The sequence below is a fragment of the Onychostoma macrolepis genome, chromosome 23, assembly GCF_012432095.1.
Source record: "Onychostoma macrolepis isolate SWU-2019 chromosome 23, ASM1243209v1, whole genome shotgun sequence".
NCBI classification, from domain to species: Eukaryota; Metazoa; Chordata; class Actinopteri; order Cypriniformes; family Cyprinidae; genus Onychostoma; species Onychostoma macrolepis.
The window spans coordinates 4,413,876-4,435,831 of NC_081177.1; the positions used below are offsets into that span (position 1 = coordinate 4,413,876).

General features: G+C 33.0%; 2 protein-coding genes across 7 annotated transcripts in view; one reads left to right on the top strand and one right to left on the bottom strand.

The window, feature by feature from the left end:
* Positions 1-4,066: 4,066 nt before the first annotated feature.
* Positions 4,067-10,073, bottom strand: myl9a (myosin, light chain 9a, regulatory). The gene is made up of 4 exons (XM_058763985.1): positions 9,926-10,073; positions 8,937-9,143; positions 6,640-6,801; positions 4,067-4,713 (listed from the first exon to the last, which is right to left on the bottom strand). The coding sequence occupies exons 2-4, from the start codon at positions 9,121-9,123 to the stop codon at positions 4,538-4,540; spliced, it is 525 nt and encodes a 174-aa protein (XP_058619968.1). The 5' UTR covers positions 9,124-9,143; positions 9,926-10,073; the 3' UTR covers positions 4,067-4,537.
* Positions 10,074-10,079: 6 nt separating this feature from the next.
* pfkfb2a (6-phosphofructo-2-kinase/fructose-2,6-biphosphatase 2a) overlaps positions 10,080-21,956 on the top strand; it is a 33,193-nt gene continuing 21,316 nt past the window's right edge. For 3 of the 6 annotated variants that reach the window (XR_009268885.1, XR_009268886.1, XM_058763981.1), the window contains exons 1-10: positions 11,909-12,106; positions 12,222-12,342; positions 14,688-14,813; positions 16,110-16,206; positions 16,520-16,586; positions 17,661-17,735; positions 17,921-17,977; positions 18,301-18,425; positions 20,311-20,518; positions 21,207-21,353. Coding sequence is in view for 4 of the 6 variants with exons in the window: in XM_058763981.1 (XP_058619964.1) it covers positions 12,285-12,342; positions 14,688-14,813; positions 16,110-16,206; positions 16,520-16,586; positions 17,661-17,735; positions 17,921-17,977; positions 18,301-18,425; positions 20,311-20,518; positions 21,207-21,353 (960 nt within the window). In the remaining 2 variants the exon portion in view is untranslated. Of the gene's footprint in view, positions 10,207-11,904; positions 12,107-12,221; positions 12,343-14,687; positions 14,814-16,109; positions 16,207-16,519; positions 16,587-17,660; positions 17,736-17,920; positions 17,978-18,300; positions 18,426-20,310; positions 20,519-21,206; positions 21,354-21,956 lie in introns of those variants that run through there. The other 3 variants (XM_058763982.1, XM_058763983.1, XM_058763984.1) reach the window with 3 other exon arrangements.

Below are 21,956 nucleotides of genomic sequence, written 5' to 3' on the forward strand. Positions count from 1 at the left end.
TCAAATGGTAATTTTGGAGTGAACTCCTCCTTTAAGTGCATCAGATCTGAAGGACTCTCTCTCTGTATCAGACCTTGAAGTTTCCTGCTGGCTCACATGAATGTTTCAGAAGCTTGATTTTCACGGTTTGTGTGGTGCATTCAGTTCAAACTTGCTTTAGTTTGGATTCAACATGTAGACCACGAGTCACATTCATCACTCATATAATGATGCTGACCGGCATGAGCAGAGTTATTCATCCTGGACTCGCCTGGACACACTACCTGTCAGGAGTTGAAGACTGCTTTTGCCGTTTAATATTTTTGTGGAAACCCATGATGCATGGCATTAAAAAGTTTGGGTTAAATAAGATTATTATAATTTTTTTTAATCAAATTAAGTTGATCAAAAGTGACAGTAAAGGCACTGTTATGAAATATATTTATATTTCAAATAAATGCTGTTCTCTGGAACTTTCTATTCATGAGAGGATCCTAAATCAAAAATATAAAGCGGCATAACTGTTTTCAACACTGATAATAATAATAAATTTGATTTTTTTTTCCTTGAGCAGCAAGTTAGCATATTAGAATGATGTGATTGTTTAAAAAAAAAATACTCCCCCTTTCAGTTTTATGTTTTGCAGAAGAACATTTGTACATCAATCTTCAAGGGGTCTGTTCATCCCTGCTGAAAAAAACAACAAAACAATAGAAACTATCACAGAACTTATAATTGTTTCCACTAAATACATTACAAACCATGCACACTTATTAACCATAAAACCTTTACCTAACGGCTTCCAGTAACAGGGTTGCCAGGTCTGCGGTTTTCCTGCAGAATTGAGCTACTTGTAAACTGTTGCCACAGGTTGATTTTTATTTAATTTTTTTCCTCTGTGGTTTCAAAATGTACATAATGCATAAATTGTAATAGGCTGAAATGCGTATTAAAATATTTTACATTCTACCAATGATAAACCTCTGCTAAATTATGAGTTTTGTGTGAAGGGCTTTTGAGCTCCTTTATGAAAACAGATGGTTACTAGTGGAGTTCAAGTTGAAATTGTGTGTAATATGTAGTTTAGGTATGGGAGTGCAATAGGTTGAGTTTTGATAGTTGTTTTTAGGCTATTTTTGATTGACCTTTGGTCTGGTTTTGTTACACAGACTTGGCAACCCTGTACAGTAGTCCAGGATCACTTCAGTTTCCATTAAAACAATACAGTTCCCATTAAAGCCATTACAGTCTCTTGAGGGTTTCTGTTATTTTCTTCAGCAGTGTGGAAGTGGATGAAACCGAAAGCTTTGTACAATCAAGTTACAAATATTGCCACTCTTATGTTCAAGTTTGGGTGGCAAAAACCCATTTATTAAAATTCAATTCTTGATCTTGAAAAAAAAAAATAATTGAATAATTTCCAAAGAACTATAGTAAAGCATAAGCATCTTCTGCTCTGATTTTAAGGTAAATTCTGCATGGATTTAAAAATAATAATATTTGTTAAGCAGAGTTGAACCATTCACATTCAAGTAGTATATTGATTTCAAAATGCCATTTTATTACAGATATGAATTCGATACATTTCTGGCCCAATCACAGCTCAGAATGCTCAGATTCATCAAACATTTCACACAATTGACTTGAGCAATACAATTGCATATTATTACCGTCTGTTAGATGAAAAGTGGTTTTCTCAATTGTCCGGTCCAGGCGTGTGAACGTTCACAGTTTGTTCATGTCCATCTTTGACGTGTCTTTCTGTTCTCATGTTACCTGACCTGCTTTTCCAACAGACACTGATACTCAGCACAAATCTCTGAACTCTGCATGTCATAGCAATATCAGAGTCTTAAAGCCTTTGTGTTCCTGTGGAAGGATTGATTATTTGAATATCAATGAACTCAAACCCATCAGATCTTAATAGGGCTACACTGGACTCAACACACTTATGGACTTTCAACGGACGTCTCGCCTGCCTTTGTATACTTTTATTTATTTTCTTTCCTTTGGTTTTTTACAGGTGATGCTTCAGCTTTTATTGAAGGACATTGTTGAACTTATATATGTGCACCATTGTGTCAGATGCTAATGGACACAAATCAAATGTATTTCACACTGTCATGTTGTTCTTATGCTAACTTTGGAGAGAAATAGCTCAGAGCTAGACTGCGAGGGCTGATATGGACGCTTTCCTACGTGTCATCTTGTGTTTGTCCAAGCCATCAGATTGTTTTTTGCACTTTTGTTTGTGTGTTTATAGTGAATCAGTGTTAAATCAACTGCTTTAGTTGATTTAAACAGCACTTTCATAATTGTGATAGTTAGAAAATACTAAAATGCTGCATTTAATATAGATAAAAAATATATACATTTAATGGATGTTTTAATATATTTAACTTAGCAGTGTAGCTCAAATTACTTTGATTTGCCCCAATACAAATGTGACACAGGAAGTGACGTCATTTGGACAAAGTGGTGGGAAGAGAAGTAAATAATAGCCTAAAAGAAAAAGAAAAAAAAAGTAAATCATTTCATTCCATTATAGTATTTTACACAAATTATAACGTTGACAGCATTTGTCAAAATCAAGCAGTTTGCAGGAGCTGTATGTAAGTTTTTTACCTTTTAAATGTCATTTTCAAAATCATTCTTGGTTCGCTGTTTTGTTTATTGTACGCGGGTACGAAATTCCGCGAAAAAGGCGGATCGCTTTACGGCAACAATGTTAGCAAAACAAGCGTACTTCGCTGCGGTACGATAAGATGCAGTTTTTTGAATGGATGTCAATGGAGGAGAGGCTTCACTAAGCTGAATAAACTGCTTTTGTGGGAAAACAGTGTATCGTTTAATGAATCGACAGCCTGTCAGTTAATCTTGAACAAACGTTCATTTTGGATTGATCTATTTTAAGTTTACAACGGAAAGTTTTTATAAGAGAAGTCAAGGACAAATTTGCGACATTTAGGATTCAGTTTATGGTAATGGTTTTTTATGGTATGGTACTCAAGACCGTGGTGTGATTGGTTATCAAGGATCACGTGATCATATTTGACCGTTACGCTTTTCTCTAAAAGTACGTTACTTGACACGTTTATTGCTAAAAAATATTAAAGAATTACGTCAGGGTTTGCCTAAATATTGGCAAGATGATTTCAAATTGCAAACCAATTATGCCATGAATAGAAAACAAAACCGCTCATATTGGGTAATGTATAGTTTTTCTTAGGCGTGACTTTTTAAAGTTCATAGCCTTTTCTGTACCGTTTTTGTGGAAAGTGCCATATTATGATGATCTAGAAAGCTGTTGGTTTAACACTGGTCAAACACTTGTGAGTTTGGTTCTGTTTTTGAGTGCTTTTGTGACCAATATAAAAACACATGGAATCTGATCATGGATCAGTGAATTCAATATGCATACAGGCCAATATCTCATTCTAGCATCTCCAGACAGAGTCCAGAGAAAGAGAGATTTACAATAGATATCATTGATGGCTATTATTTTTCAGAGCTGACATGTTTTAAAGTAATATAGATATACAGCGTTACACTCTGTAGATTGTAGGATTGTTGTGGGAAATATTTCTTTTACAATCAAAATAAAGTTTTATTTAACAAGAACATGGCAAGCAACGGATGTGGTGTTTGTTGTTTGATGCTTTTATATTGTTCAGGTTATAGGAGAAAGCATTATATGGATTATAGACTCATATTTTAGTCGGAAGCGACACTTTGAAGTTAAAATGTCTTAGTGATGGTTTTGTTTCTTACAAACACGCAGCTTTCACTTCTCAAGACATTAACTGATGGACTGGAGTAGTGTGGATTGTGGATTATTGTGATGTTTTTATCAGCTGTTTGGAATCTGACGGCACCCATTCACTGCAGAGGATCCATTGGTGAGCAAGTGCTACATTTCTCCAAGTCTGATGAAGAAACTCATCTACATCTTGGATGTCCTAAGGGTGAGTAAATTGTCAGGTAGTTTCCATTTTTTGGGGTGAACTTTTGCTGTTAAAAGCCAGAAACCAGGATTGGCCTTTTTATTTGTCTGCATTTTGTGTGATGGAGCAGAAATTGTAAACGGTAAAGTGGAAAAACGTCTTTATTTTAAAATGATGCTAATTGCTAATTAATTCAATTTCTTATAGGACTTATTCTGAAATGTACAAACTTTATTCTTAATACATGAAATCAGCAAAACTATATTGTGAAGCTTCTTAATATCTTGAACTTCAAACCTATCTTCATGTTAAAGGATGTTTTTGGACTTCTAAATTGGCTTCTGTAGATACGATGAGTATAATTATCTGCTTCAGTCTCACACACAACAGGTTATTTCATCTGGAGAGACGAAGAAAGAAAAAACGAATACAGGCTCTAAAGTATGTTCGCACATGCAGCACTCGGCAACACAATGTGAAATATATGCTAAGGCATTTTGAGTGGTTTCTAGTGCATTGCAGTGTGGTTTCTTATTGTCTGAAGTGAAAAGACTGAACTGTTGAATCATCAGTATCATTAGATCCTGAGGTACATATGAATCTGCTGCTGTGTTTTATATGTCGTCCTTGTCTTTGGCCCCGTGTTTGAGGATGCGAGTGAACTCCACGTAGTTGAAGTTTCCTTTCTTGTCGATTGGCGCCTCGCGAAACAGCTCGTCCACTTCTTCATCTGTGAAACGATCACCCATGGTGGTCAGCAGCTCGCGGAGATGGTCCTCATGGATGAAACCTGTTACAGGCGTCACATAAGGCTGTCTGGTTACTTATATGTGAAGATCACAACCTCTGAGTCATTATAAAGAAAATCAGGTGCCATTTGTGTCTTTCAAAAATGGTTAAAAATTTCTGACAATGAACAGTTGATGAGTTTTTATTATGATAATATAAACAATTTTCTAAACAGATCAACAAAAATCCAATAAATATATTAGTGACCATAGACCACATAACCATAAGGGTCAGGTTTTCAAAATTGAGATTTATACATGATCTGAAAGCTGAATAAATAAGCTTTCCATTGATGTATGGTTTGTTAGGATCAGACAATGGCTGAGATACAACTATTTGAAAATCTGGAATCTGAGGGTGCAAAAAAATCTAAATATTGAGAAAATCGTCTGAGAAAGTTTTTATATATTTACAGTAGGAAATTTACAAAATATCTTCATGGAACATGATCTTTACTTAATATCCTAATGATTTTTGGCATAAAAGAAAAATCAATAATTTTGACCCATACAATGTATTTTTGGCTATTGCTACAAATATACCCCAGCGACTTAAGACTGGTTTTGTGGTCCAGGGTTACATATTATTTTGAATGCTTTTTCCCCCGTATATCATGAGAATGTTATTTTGGTATGTCCTTTAAGGTAAGTGTCATTTTAATATCATTGAAATACTATTATAGTTTTTAATTAACATTTTGAATTACCGTATTGTCCCGAATATAAGACGACCCTGATTATAAGACGACCCCCCTTTTTCCAGATGTACCTGTTGGAAAAAGGCTTTTTGAAAACCAAATCTTGCTTCTTTTTTTTTCCTCTCTCTGTAAAACACATTTGTTCTTAAATTATTTTCATATTGCATATTTTTCCAATTCTAATTTTTGTTTTGAAAGTATGGTTAATACTGGTAAAATGTACCAACAATGACATTGGAAAATTTTGATATACCATTGAAATAACAGGTAGCCCATCTGAATTATATAACAATTAGGCTATCCAACTCATAGTAGCCTACCAAAACGTTATTATCAGTAGAAGTGAAATCTTATTGTAGTCTTCAAATCTGGGTACTGTCTTATGTTTTAAAATCACTTACAGAGGAAGTTTGGTCCCATCAGGCTAACATGACAGTCATGATCATGCTGCTGTAAGCTTTTCTTTTTCATTTGTTTTCATTCGCGATCTTTACAACACACATTACATTACATATTTCATCGCACACTAGTTTTATGCGTTTTTGGCGCCACCTATTGTTGTGGGTGTATTATTGACATGTCAAAGTCTAGACCCTGAATATAAGACGACCGCGTTTTTTCAGATGTATTTCCAAGGAAAAAACATCGTCTTATATTCGGGTCAATACGGTAGTTAATTTTTTAATGTGAGGTAAATGGTATATATATATATATATATATATATATATATATATATATATATATTTTAATTTTAGTAAAATGTTTAGTAGTTTTATTGTGTTTTTGTAATAATAATAATTTTTTTAAAAACATAGTAGCGTAGTGTTTATTTCGTTTAATTCTTTCATTTCAGTTTGAGTTATTTTAGTAAATGAAATTAAACTAAAATAACATGTTTTATAACTATAATTGTAATGTAATGAATTATTTCAGAAATATATATTTATAATCGGTTTATCTTACATTTGTTATGTTTGTCAAGGGAAAATCTTAAATATCAACAGTTCCCATGATTTTGTACAGTAAAGTTGCTCTTTCTAAGAAGCTTGTAGTTTCATGACTTTGAGAACAAGGCTTATAATGTCATTTTAAACTGTCAATCCTCTTACCTTCATGAGGGCATAATTATACCAAAACATGCATTTAGATCTATTAATTTAGCTTGAGATGGCACAATGCAGTTAATTAACACATAAACATATTATATGTTCACTAGGATTAAGGCTGTACCAGAAGCATCTTCGTCAAAGCATGTGAAGGCGTTTCGTATGACGTCTTCAGGATCGGTGCCGTTCAGACGTTCTCCAAACATGGTGAGGAACATGGTGAAGTTGATGGGACCTGGAGCTTCGCTCATCATTCCCTCCAGGTACTCGTCAGACGGGTTCTTCCCTGGAGAAACATGAATAAACCCTCAGATGCAGGGCTACATTCCAGTGTAGTTGTGAGAAATGGTTGATATCTCATGTTATTTGGCCTGCAGAATATTATTGGCAAAATATATTATTGGATGGTCAAATTAATTCATAAATAAATATATATATTTTTCTAAATAAATAAATAAATAAAATAATTCAGTAAAAACAAGGATATTATTGGATGAATCTCACAAAACCTTATCTTCCAAACTAAGGTCATATTTCGTTTAAAAGAAAAATGAATCCTCATTCATTCAGTCAGTCATTCATTCTCTAATTTCACCCCAAAATTAATTAAGCATATTTTTTTTAAATGAACAAATTAAATATTGGTCCCACTTTATATTAGGTGGCCTTAACTACTATGTACTTACATTTAAATTAATCATTCGGTACAATGCACTTATTGTGTACATACATGTTTTTACATTGTACTTATATTTTTAGAAATACCTATATGTAATTAATTTCTGTAATTACATTTATAATTACACTGTTGACCCATCCCTTATACCTTAACCCACCCTTAAACCTACCCATACCACCAAACCTGCCCCTAACCTTACCCATATCCCACCTCAATAGCAGCAAAAGTGTTTTGCAATACAATGTGAACACAATAAGTACATTGTACTTATTTTGTTGATGTAAGTACATAGTAGTTAAGGCCACCTAATATAAAGTGTGACCTAAATATTTACTCGAATACATGTGTGTGTGTCTATATATATAAATAGACGGCATCCTTGGTAAATATGATCAAAGAAGGCTGTGAAAATGAATCAGCATTGTTAATCCTTTTGATCTTTTATTTGAAAAAATTCACAAAAATCTAACCTTTAATTGGATAATAAAAATTTTAAATGGGGGGAAATATCATTATGAAATAAATGTTTTTCTCAAAAACACGTTGGACACAATTATTGGCACCCCTAGAAATTCTTATGAGTAAAATATCTCTGAAGTATATTCCCATATAAAATTATCCAGCCATGGCTTCCTGTTTCACAGAAATATAAATAGGAGGGAAAACAAAGCTCAAATTCCCTTAATCATCCATCACAATGAGAAAAACCAAAGAATATATTTCTGATGTGCAGCAAAAGATAATTGAGCTTCACAAATTAGTGAAGTGGCTTTAAGAAAAGAGCTAGAGCAGTGAAAATTCCCATTTCCACCATCAGGGCAATAATTAAGAATTTCCAATCAACATAAAATGTTAGGAAACTGCCTGGAAAAGGACGTGTGTATATCGTCCTAATGCACGGTGAGGAGGAGAGTTTGAGCGGCTAAAGACTCTCCAAGGACCACAGCTGGAGAATTGCAGAAAATAGTTGAGTCTCGGGGTCAGAAAACTTAAACAATTGTCAAACAGCACCTACATCACCACATGTTGTTTGGGAGGCTTTCAAGAAAAATTCTCCTCGCTCATCCAAAAACAAACTCCAGCATATTCCCATGTGTACAATGAAATATACTGCTGTATTTTTGATGTTGTGGGCCTATATTTCTGCTGGAGGTCCTGGACATCTTGTTTAGACACATGGCATCATGGATTCTATCAAATACCAGTAGATAAAAAAAAAGTGACTGACTCTGTTAGAAATCTCATAATGGGCCATGTTTGGATCTTCCAACCATACAATAATCCAAACACAAACCTCAAAAACAACACAAAAATGGATCACTGAGCACAAAACCAAGCTTCTGCTGGCCATTCCAGTCCTCTGACCTGAACCCTGTAGAAGATGAGTGAACTGAAGAGAAGAAGCACCGACATGCAGATTAATTTTCACAGCCTTCTTTGATCATATTTACCAAGGGTGCCGATATATTTGGCCATGACTGTGTATATATATATGTATTACATTAAAAAAATATAAAATATTCATGAAAAAAAGTTCATTCTTACAAAATTTAATCTAAAGTAATCTCAGTACAAAATGAAAACTAAAAATGAAGCCAAAAAAAATAATTTACACACACACACACAAAAAACATCATCTTACAAAACTTAATTTTATAAACTATAAGGTCATATTTCAGCTCAAAATAAAAAATGAAGCCTATAATTAAATACATAAATATTTAGATAGATAGATAGATAACCCAGAGAGGCCAGCATGTCGTGTAGATCCTCCTTATCGATGAATCCGTCTCTGTTCTGATCGATCATGTTGAAGGCCTCTTTGAACTCCTGGATCTGTGATTGGTCAAACATGGCGAAGACGTTGGACGTGGCCCTCTGCGGCCGCTTCTTTGTGGTCTTTCCTTTGGCACGCTTGGCTGCAGACATTCTGGCCGCAGGGTTTGCTTCTGTAGAAGGAAGAGATAAGAGATTAAATTCATTAGAGTCCACTTATCGCAGTCTGGAGGACAACGCACAATACCATGGAGCAATGCCATCGACGGTACAAAATTACACGAAAAAACACTCTGTATATGCATTCAGTCTTATATCATAATAGTTAGAGGCACATTTGATGCTGTCAAAATGAAATGGACATGAATTTTCAAGCAGCAGCATCCTGTGGTGTGACATGCTATAATTCATCGAAAACAATTTTTTTTTTTTTTTTGTAATTTTTCTAAAAGTACAGAATTAAAGGGACTACTAGGAATATTTATAAAAATAATTAAAATAATTTATGCCAAATCCCATTATTAATAATTTAAATGAAATATGTGATATGAAACCTATTTAAAAATAATTAAATAAGTAATTAATATATTTATATATATATATGATAATTAAATATATAGAAATATGTAAAATTTATGATATATAATATACCTATTTTATAGAACATACAATGTTTGTACTGGAAAAAATGCGCACACGCACACACGCGCGCGCAAAAGACTGAAAATGGTGAAATGTTGCATAACCTAAAATATACCCGTTCACTTATACATATAGGAACCCAAAACCTTGCTGTTGAATGATAGACTTTACTAAAATATCATATAAATAAACTGTTTTGAAACTATAGTACATTTGCAGACATTTACAAAATCAACCTGTTCAGAAGTTAAAACTGAAACTGTATTATATCCGTTAACCATTAACAAAGCCAGCAATGATTAGGAGTTCTTACCTTGTTTTTAAGTTGAAAAGGGTTGAATAAGGTCTGTGTGCGTCGGGTCTGTTCCTGCGCTGGGCTGAAGGGAAGTTTGTTTGGTTTTTCAGGCTTTTCTCCACACCTCCCTGTTCCTGAGCCGGCCAATAAGGTCAGCGTCCCGCAGCCGGGCGCGTCTGGAGCCTTTAGCCATACAAGGCAAAGGAATCTGAGAGCGGCAGACCTCACATATCCTGAGAAACAGCAGAGCGTTTTCACAATGGCCAGAAGGAGGCCTTATTTAGCAAATCAATGACTGAGTATGCAGCACAAAAGAAACATTTCCTTTGGCAGGCAGCGCAGATGAAGGCTTTCTACAGGTTACAAGACTGCCAGCTCAGCCCGGCTGAGGGTTTTGCATTATAGGAAAAACGATGCAAATTTATGAGCTGCTGGCTTGGTAAAGTGCGATATATAGTTATCACGTTCGTCTTTTTCTCAAATATTTATATACATGAATGAATTTATTATATCATTCCCATTAAAAAATCCAGACCTGTAGAAATGTCTGTGCTGCAAGCAGTGTTTGTTTAAATGGTAAAAAAAGTGTAAAAAGTAGATGCATGAATTGCATAAATTAAACAATAGCATGATGATGTGTATTGGATGTTTGTAGCATCTTTTCTATAGAAAAGGTCACAAGATTTTCCATGTTTGTGCATAAGCATAATGTGTATTTATATATTTTTGTGTAAAGACACAATTTCAATAATATTAATATTTGTAATTATTAAATAAATAAATGTATACTATTTAATTATTATTTGGAAAATATTTAAATTCTATTCATGTTTTATAAGGTTGAGATTCTATTAAGGTTAACTTTATTTTTTCTATTTAGTAAGGAATTATTAGATGTTGATTTATTTCAAATGTTTATTGTATACTTATTTTAATCCGATTAAGTGTTTTATATAGATATTATTCGGTTATTTTAATCAAATGTTTATTTTATACTAATTTATTTTATTTACATTTATTTTAATATAATTTTTATTGTATGCATATTTATTTTAAACATTTTTATTATTTATGCATTTTAATATATTTATTTTTGTTTTGTTTTGTTTGCACAACATTTCTTGTAGATCAATGTAAGTTTAGCATTCATATCAATTAATGTGTCAAAATTCAATATACAACAAATATCGTACATAAAACCAAAGGTTTTATACGTTTTAATTCCACAAAATATTTAATACACTGTCGCTGACCTGTTAAGGAACACAGGTCTCAAAATTGATTGGAGTACTTTTTAGAATATAATTGTTCTCATGTTTATCTAAATCTAAATGTTTATCCAAAGAGGTTCGTTAGGGAAAACGTTTTATTTTGAAAGATAGATAGATGGATAGATAGAGCTGATCTGTTATGCATGTTGTTAGTTTTTACATGCGCCTCATACTTTTCTGATTGATGTTAAGTATGTCCAATCAGGCAAGCGCAACAAACCCCGCCCCCAAAGCTCTTCAGACCGTGATTGGTTCAGACCGTTGAGCGGCAAAAGTGACTGGCTTGTTACTGTTTCCTTTGAGACGCGGAGATGTTCCTCCAGCAGGGGGCGATTCGCGGCTCTCCGGTCTGAATCCTCATTGAGCCGCATTCAAGATATGTGTAAAAACTATACAATATATAATACAAATTTTAAAAATACTTTCATTAATTAAGACCTGACATATAAATAAAAATGTGCACAATTTTCTACAACAAAATTGTTATTAAAAGCCTCATCTGATTAATACACCGCTGTGAAAAGTAACAGGTATCACGTGACAATGCTTTTCTCCCAGAAACGATTTGGATATTTTTTGAACCTGCTGTAATCATACTGAGAACTTTAATATTATGAAACTGAAAGAACACAGAATGAAAAGTAGAAATAAAATAATTATTATTTATACCGATCGTGCCTTGATCGTAGACAAGATTCGCGCCTCTAACTCCGCCCATTCTGTCACTCAGGCGATGCTAATCTCTCTTCTAGCGTTTATTGTTTCTCTATGGGTTGGATGTTCGTGGGCATCTCCGGCAGACACAAACACTTCCTGAAACACAGCGGTCACATCAAGACTGCGCTGTCCTAGAGATTTAATGGAAAAACAGTTTTAACTGCGTTTGAATGGGAAATGGTCCGCGTGTTTGTGTTCTCTCCGCGGCGGAGTGAGTAAATGCAGCTTTGATTTTTTATTCCTGTCTTGGAGGCTAATAAAGCAGCATATGTGCAAAAATGCCAGGCCAGTAATGACCTAATCTCAGTCTCGTGATACCTGCGCAGGTGGACTGACCTCTGGTGACCCTCACACCTGTCCATCAAGATCGTCAATCTGCACCTAAAGTCATGGACAATTCAAACGACAGCAAGAAGGCGGAGCCCAGAGTCAATGAGAAGAAATGCTGTGAGTTATTGTTATTATTTATGCTCATTTTAATACTTTGAGATTCAGTGTATTGATTCAATGCTCAATGGTGGATCAACCTTTGTGGGAATTCAAACTCATAACCTTTTAGTTACCAGCTTAGATCTAGGCTTGCTATAGCACTCATATGTAGCTAAATATAACTGAAAGGTTGTAGGTTCAAACCCCGATCATTTAACATCAGGTTACTCCGTGTTTATGATGAGTACAGTTATTGAGCTGTAAATCAAGGGTTTTCAATCTTTTAGATGGCAAATATCAAAGATATATGATCATCCTCGTGCAAGAGACCCATTTATACTAATTTAAATATTAGTATTTAATTTATAATAATAATAATAGATTCTATTGTTTTTTTTTTATAACTCACTACAGAGTTTGTTTGTTTGTTTAAATGTTTAAGCACTTATTTAATCAAATCTGTTTATTTAATCTAATTTTAATTTAAACATTTTTAAAATTAATTTATTTTAACCTAATTCATTTTTTTTAATCTAATTTATTTTATGTTTTATTTAATTTATTTTAATCTGGTTTTATTTATTTTACTTTTATTTATACATTTTATTTTTTACATATTTAAACATTTATACATTATACATATACGTTTCTCTTTTTCACAGACTTCAGCACTCCCTATCTATCAGTATGCAAATACAGTTAGCTTTATGTTCATTAAGGCGGTCACAGATGTAAGATCTTATAATATATGCAACATCATACATGCTTATTAAATGACTCATTTAGAGTGTATTGATGTGGTTATGAAGGTGTTTTTGTGTAAAAACATCACTTATTTCCTTGTATAGTAAGAAGCCCCTTGTTTTAGTTGGCAGTGCTTGTGATGGCCGTCTGGGAACTTTGCACTTCAAGACATGCTGTAGTTTTTCAAAATGAATCTGACATTCAGAGAGTTGAGCTTTAACATGTTCGTTCAAGCTGAAAGAGAAATCTAAATCAGATTGGAATTTGAGCTTTGCGTCCAGACGGGGTTTTTGTGGAATGTAAAGCCCTGTTAAGAGGCGTGTCGGGTCCTGTTTCTCTTCTTCAGTGCAGAGTAATATATTGATGCACAGGCAAGAACATCATAGAGAATTAGTGTACGGCCAATAAGCAACCACCTAGCAACGCCCTTGCAATTATCCTGTCACCTTAGCAATCCTATAGCAACCAAGTCAAATATATAATTGATGTAATTTGCAAGATGTGTTATTGCTAACTAAAAAAAAAAAAAAAAAAAATTGAATAAATAATTGAAATAAAGTAATAATGTACATGAGAAAATATATATTAAAAATATGTAATAAACATATTTTATTTTATGATTGTTATTATAGTTTATTTTAAATATATTTTATTTTAAATATAACAAAATATAAATATTAGATGAAACCTAAATTAAAATAAAATAAGAAACATTGCCCTCACAACTTACTGAACTTATATACTAAACTTATTTCAAATAAAACTGAAATAAAATTAATTAATGCTATATAGAAATATATATTAAAAGCACATAAAAACAGAAACTATAAAAATAAATACTAATTCAAAATATTTATAAATACTATAATAGTATATAAATAATATTAAAATAACACTGATTTGCTGAAGTATGCATGGTTGGTATATGGGTTTGCTGATGAGTTGCTCAAAATATTAATGTATGTAAAAATAAAATCAATTTATTTTAAATATCATATAAAATAAAATAAAAATATTAGATTAAATGAAACTTATATTAAAATAAAATTAAAAATGGTGCCTTGGCATCTAACTAAAATATGTAGGTTTAAGCTGATGTACTAAAATTATTTAAACTAAAACTGAAATAAAATTAAGCAAGCTATATAGAAATATTACCAAAAAAAACTACAAAGTGCAAAAGCTTATAACAAAATTACTAAAACTTAAAATTGACTATTAAAAATGAAAGCAAATTCAAAATATTAATAAATACCATAATAATATAGAAATAATATGATATGTATGCATGGTGGGTATATGGGTTTGCTGTTCAGCTGCTGTTTCATTCTCAGAAACACTTGGCATTTATTAAATACAATAAGCCTCAAGCTACTCTCATGCATAATTGATAAGGAAATGATGTCAATAAGCAGCATGAAAGCTTCATGCCCTCAGTGAAATCCTCATGAACGTCACTTAATTCCAGGCATGAGAAACATCTGAAAGCTGTAGCTGTTATGAGTATAAATATGATGACCTGGGAACAGAATGTTCGTCTGATATCATCACACTGGTTTGTCCTGCACTGAGAAGGAAATTGTTAAAAGTAAATAATGTTTGTTTTTTTGTTTTCATAGCATGGGCGTCATACATGACTAACTCCCCTACTGTCATTGTATTGATCGGCCTTCCTGCCAGAGGAAAGACATACATATCTAAGAAGCTGACGCGATACCTCAACTGGATTGGGGTTCCCACGAAAGGTGAGAGAAAAATGAGAGTTGTTCTGAGTGGAGCTCATTCAACATACTTCTGTATTTATTATAATTATTTATGTAATTATACCTGGGGATGAAACACCAAAATTATTTCTTAAATGAAACCAGAAAGAATAAATAATCTGAATTAATTCAAATAATAATAATTATAAAAAAATTGAAATAATAAGGTATATTTGCGACTTTTTAATTGAACAATTCAGATTTTTTTTCCTCCTTAGAATTCTAAATTTATATCTCACAATTCTGACTTTTTTTTCTCATTCTGAATTGTGACACGAAAAGAGTCAGATTTGTGAGATATGTATACAATTTTTATTTCATGGCGTAAATAGGTCTGCAACGTGCAAACTAGCATTGAGTTTACAACTTGCAATTCTGAGAAAAGACAAAAACAAAATTGAAAGAAAAAAAGTCGTCATTGTGAGTTATAAACTCCCAATAAGAACTAAACTAAGAATTGTAAGATATAAACTTGCAATTATGAGATAAACTTGCAATTGTGAGAAAAAGTAAGAATTGTGAGATATAAACTTGCATTTGCGAGAAAAAGTAAGCTAACATTTGTGAGATATAAACTTGCAATTGCGAGAAAAAGTAATTGTGAGATATAAACTTGCATTTGCGAGAAAAAGTAAGCTAACAGTTGTGAGATATAAACTTGCAATTGCGAGAAAAAGTAATTGTGAGATATAAACTTGCATTTGCGAGAAAAAGTAAGCTAACAATTGTGTGATATAAACTTGCAATTATGAGATAAACTTGCAATTGCGAGAAAAAGTAATTGTGAGATATAAACTTGCAATTATGAGATAAACTTGAAATTGCAAGAAAAAGTAAGAATTGTGAGATATAAACTTGCAATTGTGAGAAAAAGTAAGAATTGTGAGATTAAAAAGTCGCAATTACTTTTTAAAATGTTTAATTCCCTCGCAGAAACACAACAGAATCGAGAGGTGTAAGCTAGCAATTTTACAGGTTTATAACTTGCAATTGCGAGATATAACTTACAAAGTCAGAACGGTGAGATAAAATCTCGGAATTGCAAGAAAAAAATATTCCAATTACCTTTTTTTATTTCTTATTCCATCACAGAAAAAACAAAAAAAACAATTGCAAGATGTAAATACAAAATTACGAATTTATAACTTTCTAGCCTTGGCATGTTTCTAGCATTGGCACTGGATCTGTAAAATATTCTACTATAGTGTTTCACTCTGAAGTTTCCAAAAACCCTGTTGCTTTCCCTGTATGTTGGTAACAGTTGTGTGTTTCTGTCAGTTTTTAACCTGGGTGTTTATCGACGTGAGGCGGTGCAGTCGTACAAGTCTTACGACTTCTTCCGTCACGACAATGAAAAGGCCATGAAAATCAGGAGGTGAGTATCCACACCGTTACACCTACATTACACAAATACCTCCGACACAAGAGGATGTTTCTACAGCAGTCTGTTTCAGCCATTTCAGGAAATGATCAGGAGGAAGTTTGGAGTTGCACTATGAGACATAATGTCATATTCACATCAAATTATGTTTCAAATAAGCAAGAATAAACGCCTTTTAATTGATTCTGATTGGTGCTGGTGAGTCGAGTCGGTATCAGTGGCATCATCTGCTGGTGCTGTTGAGTTTAATGTGATTGTGGTGGTTCTGGTTCTGGGATGATGATTGGCCGTCTGTTGTTTCTCTCAGACAGTGTGCCATCGTGGCTCTACAGGATGTGAAATCTTATCTGAGTGAGGAGGGAGGGCAGATCGCGGTAAGTTCTGCTCTTTGGACACATTTATCTTTGGACTTCACACATACTGAAACTCAAATTTCTTTGTTTATTAGCTCAAATATTAATCACTTGTGTGCTGGAGTGTTAGTTGTTTCACAGTGTATAGTTGCATCAGATCAGTGGTGTCATTGCTATCAAAATGATTTTTGTTAATTGAAATAAAATAAAATTAGATGAAAAATATAGAATTAGGAATGCTGCTTTGGCAAATAACTGAAATAAAACTACTAAAAACTGAAGAAGAAAAAATCTGAAATCGGAAATAAATTAATGCTAAATAGAAATATTAAAAAATGACAATCACATAATATAATTATTACAACTTGAACTAAAAATAAAATTGGCAACTAACTGAAATAAGTTTAATTTGAAGTGCTAACATTATTAAAACTTCTAAAAAGTCAAATTAAAATAAATTAAAGTTAAATTTAAATGTTTAAAAAAAATATTAAAATGGCAGAAGTTCATAATAGAATCACTACAATTTAAATTAATATTAAAATTGGCAACTAACCGAAATAAGGTCAAGTGCTAAAATTTATTAAAACTACTAAAAACTGGAATGAAAAGCTAAATGTAAATATTAAAATAAATTATAATGCTGTGTTGACAACTAACTAAAATAATTTAAAGTACTAAAATGATTAAAACTGCTATAAACTAAACTAAAAATAAATTAAAGCTAAACTGAAATATTAAAAAAATAAAATTACTACTGAACGTAATATTAAATCGAAAAAATTATTAGAATGAAAATATAAAAATAAAGCTAATTCAAATGATTAATGAATACCATAATATATAAATAAAATTAAAATATCACTGCCCCAGATGCTGTTTAAACATTTCATCATGTCACATTGTCATTAGAAAAATTCAAATCCATACCTTCATTTCATAAATATTTGCCATACCAATTTCTAAAGTCAAAAAAAGAGCATAAAATAAATAAATGTCGTTATAATCAATTAAAAATGCTTTAGTGGCTTCTATGACACCTAATTGCACTTGTGACGTAAGCAAATTGTGTGATGTGATCATTTGTCTTGTCAGGTCTTTGATGCCACAAACACAACCAGAGAGAGAAGGAGCCTCATCCTGAGTTTTGCGAAGGAAAACTCATATAAGGTCAGAGGATGTGTGAATATGATTCGCTTACTGAAATATTAGCAGCTCTTCATGCAGCAGTCGTCAAGCAGTGTTCACAGCATCCCGAGATCAATAAAGCTCCTCTGCCAGCCTAGTTTGCCCTTCATAAACCTGAAAAGAGACCTTGCAGTCTTTGATGGGATTATTTTTGGTTTTGTTTCCAGGTGTTTTTTGTTGAGTCGCTTTGTGACGACCCAGAAGTCATTGCTGCCAACATACTGGTGAGTGTCTCCGTTAATATTTATCACTGCTGTTATATCTGAATAAGTTGTCAAGGTTAGATAACAAAATGTTAAAAAGTTGTTGTTTTTTCTTCATTTTATTATAATTATGCAGCTTTTAGTAGCTCAAATGAATTGAGAGACAACAGGAACTATTTGAGCTTTTTAAATTGAGCAGTTTAAAATGTTAGGGTAAAGAAATATACACATTGCACACATTTATGTAAGTTATACATAAACTCATATATCTTTATGATGATACAAATGTTAATGTAAAAAGTTAATATCACTGGACACACAACACATCATTATTTTCATCACAGGACGTGAAGGTTTCCAGCCCTGATTATCCTGAGAGAGGCCGCGAGAGCGTGATGGAGGATTTCCTGAAGAGAATCGAGTGCTATAAAGTCACATATCAGCCGTTAGACCCAGACGACCATGACAAGTATGATTTTATTTTCATTTTAAAAGTATCTTTTTCTATTTATTATTTTTCCAAAACATCATCTATTAGCCGAGTGATCTCTGAGCAGGAGACATTTGGCAAGACTTGTCCTTTAAACAAAGATTTGTTTTTATTATTACTACAGCTTTTTATATTTTAGTGGTTTTTTTTTTTTTTTTTTTTTGGGGAGACTATATGATAGGATTTAATTTCAGCTGTTGATCTGTGACCTAAACACCATCTTTAGCTTTCCTGTTGTTATGTCACTCAGTCTCCAGCAGAGAGCAGTACAGAACTGAATATATTTTGTTAATATTCTGGCACCTTGGTTTTGTTTGGTGAAAATACTATCACAAATGCCTCTAAATACTTTCTAAGTGTTCTATTCCGATTACGTTTGTGTTAAAATAATGTGGATATTCAAATATTAACCTAGAATCTCTGAAAAATCTATTAGGATGTCTTGGACATCTGATTCCTCAGGAGTAGCTTTTGGCTTTGATCATAGAATAATCTGCCGATGCTTGGAAAATTGCAACCCATTGTAGTGGTTACAGACACAGCTGCCTTCAGATTTCTTCCACAAGCTTTTATTCTGTGCTGTGAAAGTGCTCATACAACATCCAGAAAACTGTTCAATTGGTTACACTTTACTTGAAGGGGTGTGCATGTCATGAATATGAATGGTTTTTATGCATGTTTATGAGAACTGTCATTAAGTGTCATTCACTCAGTTAATGCAAAGAAGGCATTGTTTGAGATGTCTTTGTTATGGGCTAGGGGTAAGGGTAGGGGTAGGATTAGGTTAGGGCTAGGTCAAATAATGTCATTTTTGCATTAAAAATGACATTAACTGAGTGAATGACACTTAATGACAGTTGTCATAAACATGCATAAAAACCCTTCATATTCATGACATGTCATGATTATGTAGGTGTCATGTCAGTCTTATGCACAATATTCTAGTATCTATGAATATTTTCAAAAATGAAAATTAAATTTACTTTAAGAAAAATTATAAAACAACAAAATTATTAAGTTTTTAAATATTTATATTTTATTTATAGTTTATTTAATTCAGTTTAAGTTTTAGTACTTCAACATAAATGTATATATTTCAATTAGCTGCTAAAGCAGCACTTCTAATTTTTATTTAATGTTTTTGTCATTTTTATTTTTTTGTTACTATTTATTTTTAGTTTATTTATTGTAGTACTTCACCTTAAAACTTATTTTATTTTAGTTTAGTTGTATGCCAAGGCAAAATGTCTGTTACTTTTTTTTCCATCCAGTATTTGTACTTGATTGTTGTTTTATTTTAATTAACAATGTTTTTTAAAGTTCTAGTTAATAACAACACTGTTAATCAAAATAATCATTTTGCCACCTAATTTACAGATATGAATTCTAAAACATATACTGTAATCCTAGCATTATACTACTTCCTATACTATAGCATATACGATTTAATTTGAGCATTTTTACATCTAAGCAGATAGCAAAATCTTTTATCCTTGACAAATGAAAACCACCTATTTTTACTCTGTTGTGGAGAGTCATTTACTGAGTTTTCAACTCTTTTATTAACTTTGGGGAACAGATTGCTCAGAAACATGAATGCGTTTTAAAAAAGGGAAGGGACTGTTGAAGGTAATGATGATTATGTTTTTCTTTCAGAATGTGTCTTACACACAATTAAATGCAGGAACGGTTCCTCTGGAGTCACCTGTTAATTGTTCTGTACTCGAGGACAATAGTGATAAAACACAACTGCGATTATATTGTGTGTGTGTGTGTGTCTAAATCATTAGGCCACAAACACATGTGTAACAGTTTGTGAAGGCATCCGTAAAGCCATTTCATGGCTGTTCTTGGACTCTTTCAGGGACCTGTCCTTCATCCAGGTGATCAACGTGGGCCAGCGTTTCCTGGTGAACCACGTTCAGGATTACATCCAGAGCAAGATAGTCTACTACCTCATGAATATTCACGTTCAGAAGCACTCCATCTACCTGTGCCGCCACGGCGAGAGCCAGCACAACGTCCAGGGCTGCATCGGAGGAGATTCAGAGCTCTCCAGCAGAGGAAAACAGGTGCACTTCATAGAATATGGCTTATTTCAGTATCACTGATATACTGGAACACCGTCCTGCATCATATTTGATGAATGAAATCCAATACTTGTTCCTTACTCATTTTGAGGTGCTGATTCCAAAAATAATGGCACGTCACACTATCTTACAAAATATGATGCATTTTATAACATTTATGCTTTTTTTTTTTCTTTTTTTTTTTACTAGATTTCTTTAGGTACAACTATATAGTTTTTATAGTTTTTTGTTATTATTATTATAAAAATAATATTCTTATTAATAAAATTTTGATAATGTTTTATTGTCATTTAGTTTTAGTTATTTTAGTACAAAATTTAAGTTAAACTAAACGAAAATGAGAAATGTTGCCTTGGCAACATATGCATATGTATGTCTTTTAATATTCTCTTTTACTATAACATTTATTTATTTATTTTATTAATTTATTTATTCATTCATTCATGCATTCTTTTTTTAATTAGAATTTTTTAGATTTTAGTTTAAGTTAACTATAATAAAACTGAGAGTTGTTTGCATTTGTTAATCATGTTTTTTTTACTGGAGCACATGTAAAGCCACTTTCACAGTCACCCTGTGTTGCTTCCCAGCATGCTCTGGGTCAGTCCTTTACCACAGGTGGGTGAGAAATGTTTGTGGGCTTGTTAACGTCTTTCCCGCTCTGTGTTAGTTTTCTGAAGCCCTGCGTGGGTTCCTGGAAAACCAGAAGATCCCAGACCTGAAGGTGTGGACCAGTCAGCTCAGACGCACCATCCAGACGGCCGAGGAGCTGGGTGTCCCGTACGAGCAGTGGAAAATACTCAACGAGATTGATGCCGTGAGTTTCCTGCCGCTGTTTTTATTACAGCAGCAGCCTCTGGTTTTCATATGAACACTGGGCTGTTCTTCATTACCTACTGTGATAAAACAGAGGTGTTTTCTGTTAACACGCAATTAGTCAATTTGAGTCAGATGTTTAATGGAGGTGTATCATATTTAACTCGTTTACCACACCAAAATGAATTCAGCTATATAATTGGGAAAACTTTGCCATGAGTGCAATAAAAGTCTGCTTCCACATAAGTGGGAAACAAGGTAGATGTTTTATGCTTTTAAGGAGCAGTTCACTCAAAAATGAAAATTTGCTCAAGATGTCCTCACCCTCAGGCAATCCAAGATGTAGATGAGTTTGTTTCTCCATCAGATTTGGAGAAATGTAGCATTCCATCACTTGCTCACCAGTGAATCCTCTGCAGTGAATGGGTGCCGTCAGAATGACAGCTGATAAAAACATCACAATAATCCACAAGTAATCCACACCACTCCAGTCCATCAGTTAATGTCTTGAGAAGCCAAAAGCTGCGGATTTGTAAGATACAAATCCATCATTAAGATGTTTTTAACTTCAAATCATCGCTTTAAGCTAAAATACGAGTTCATA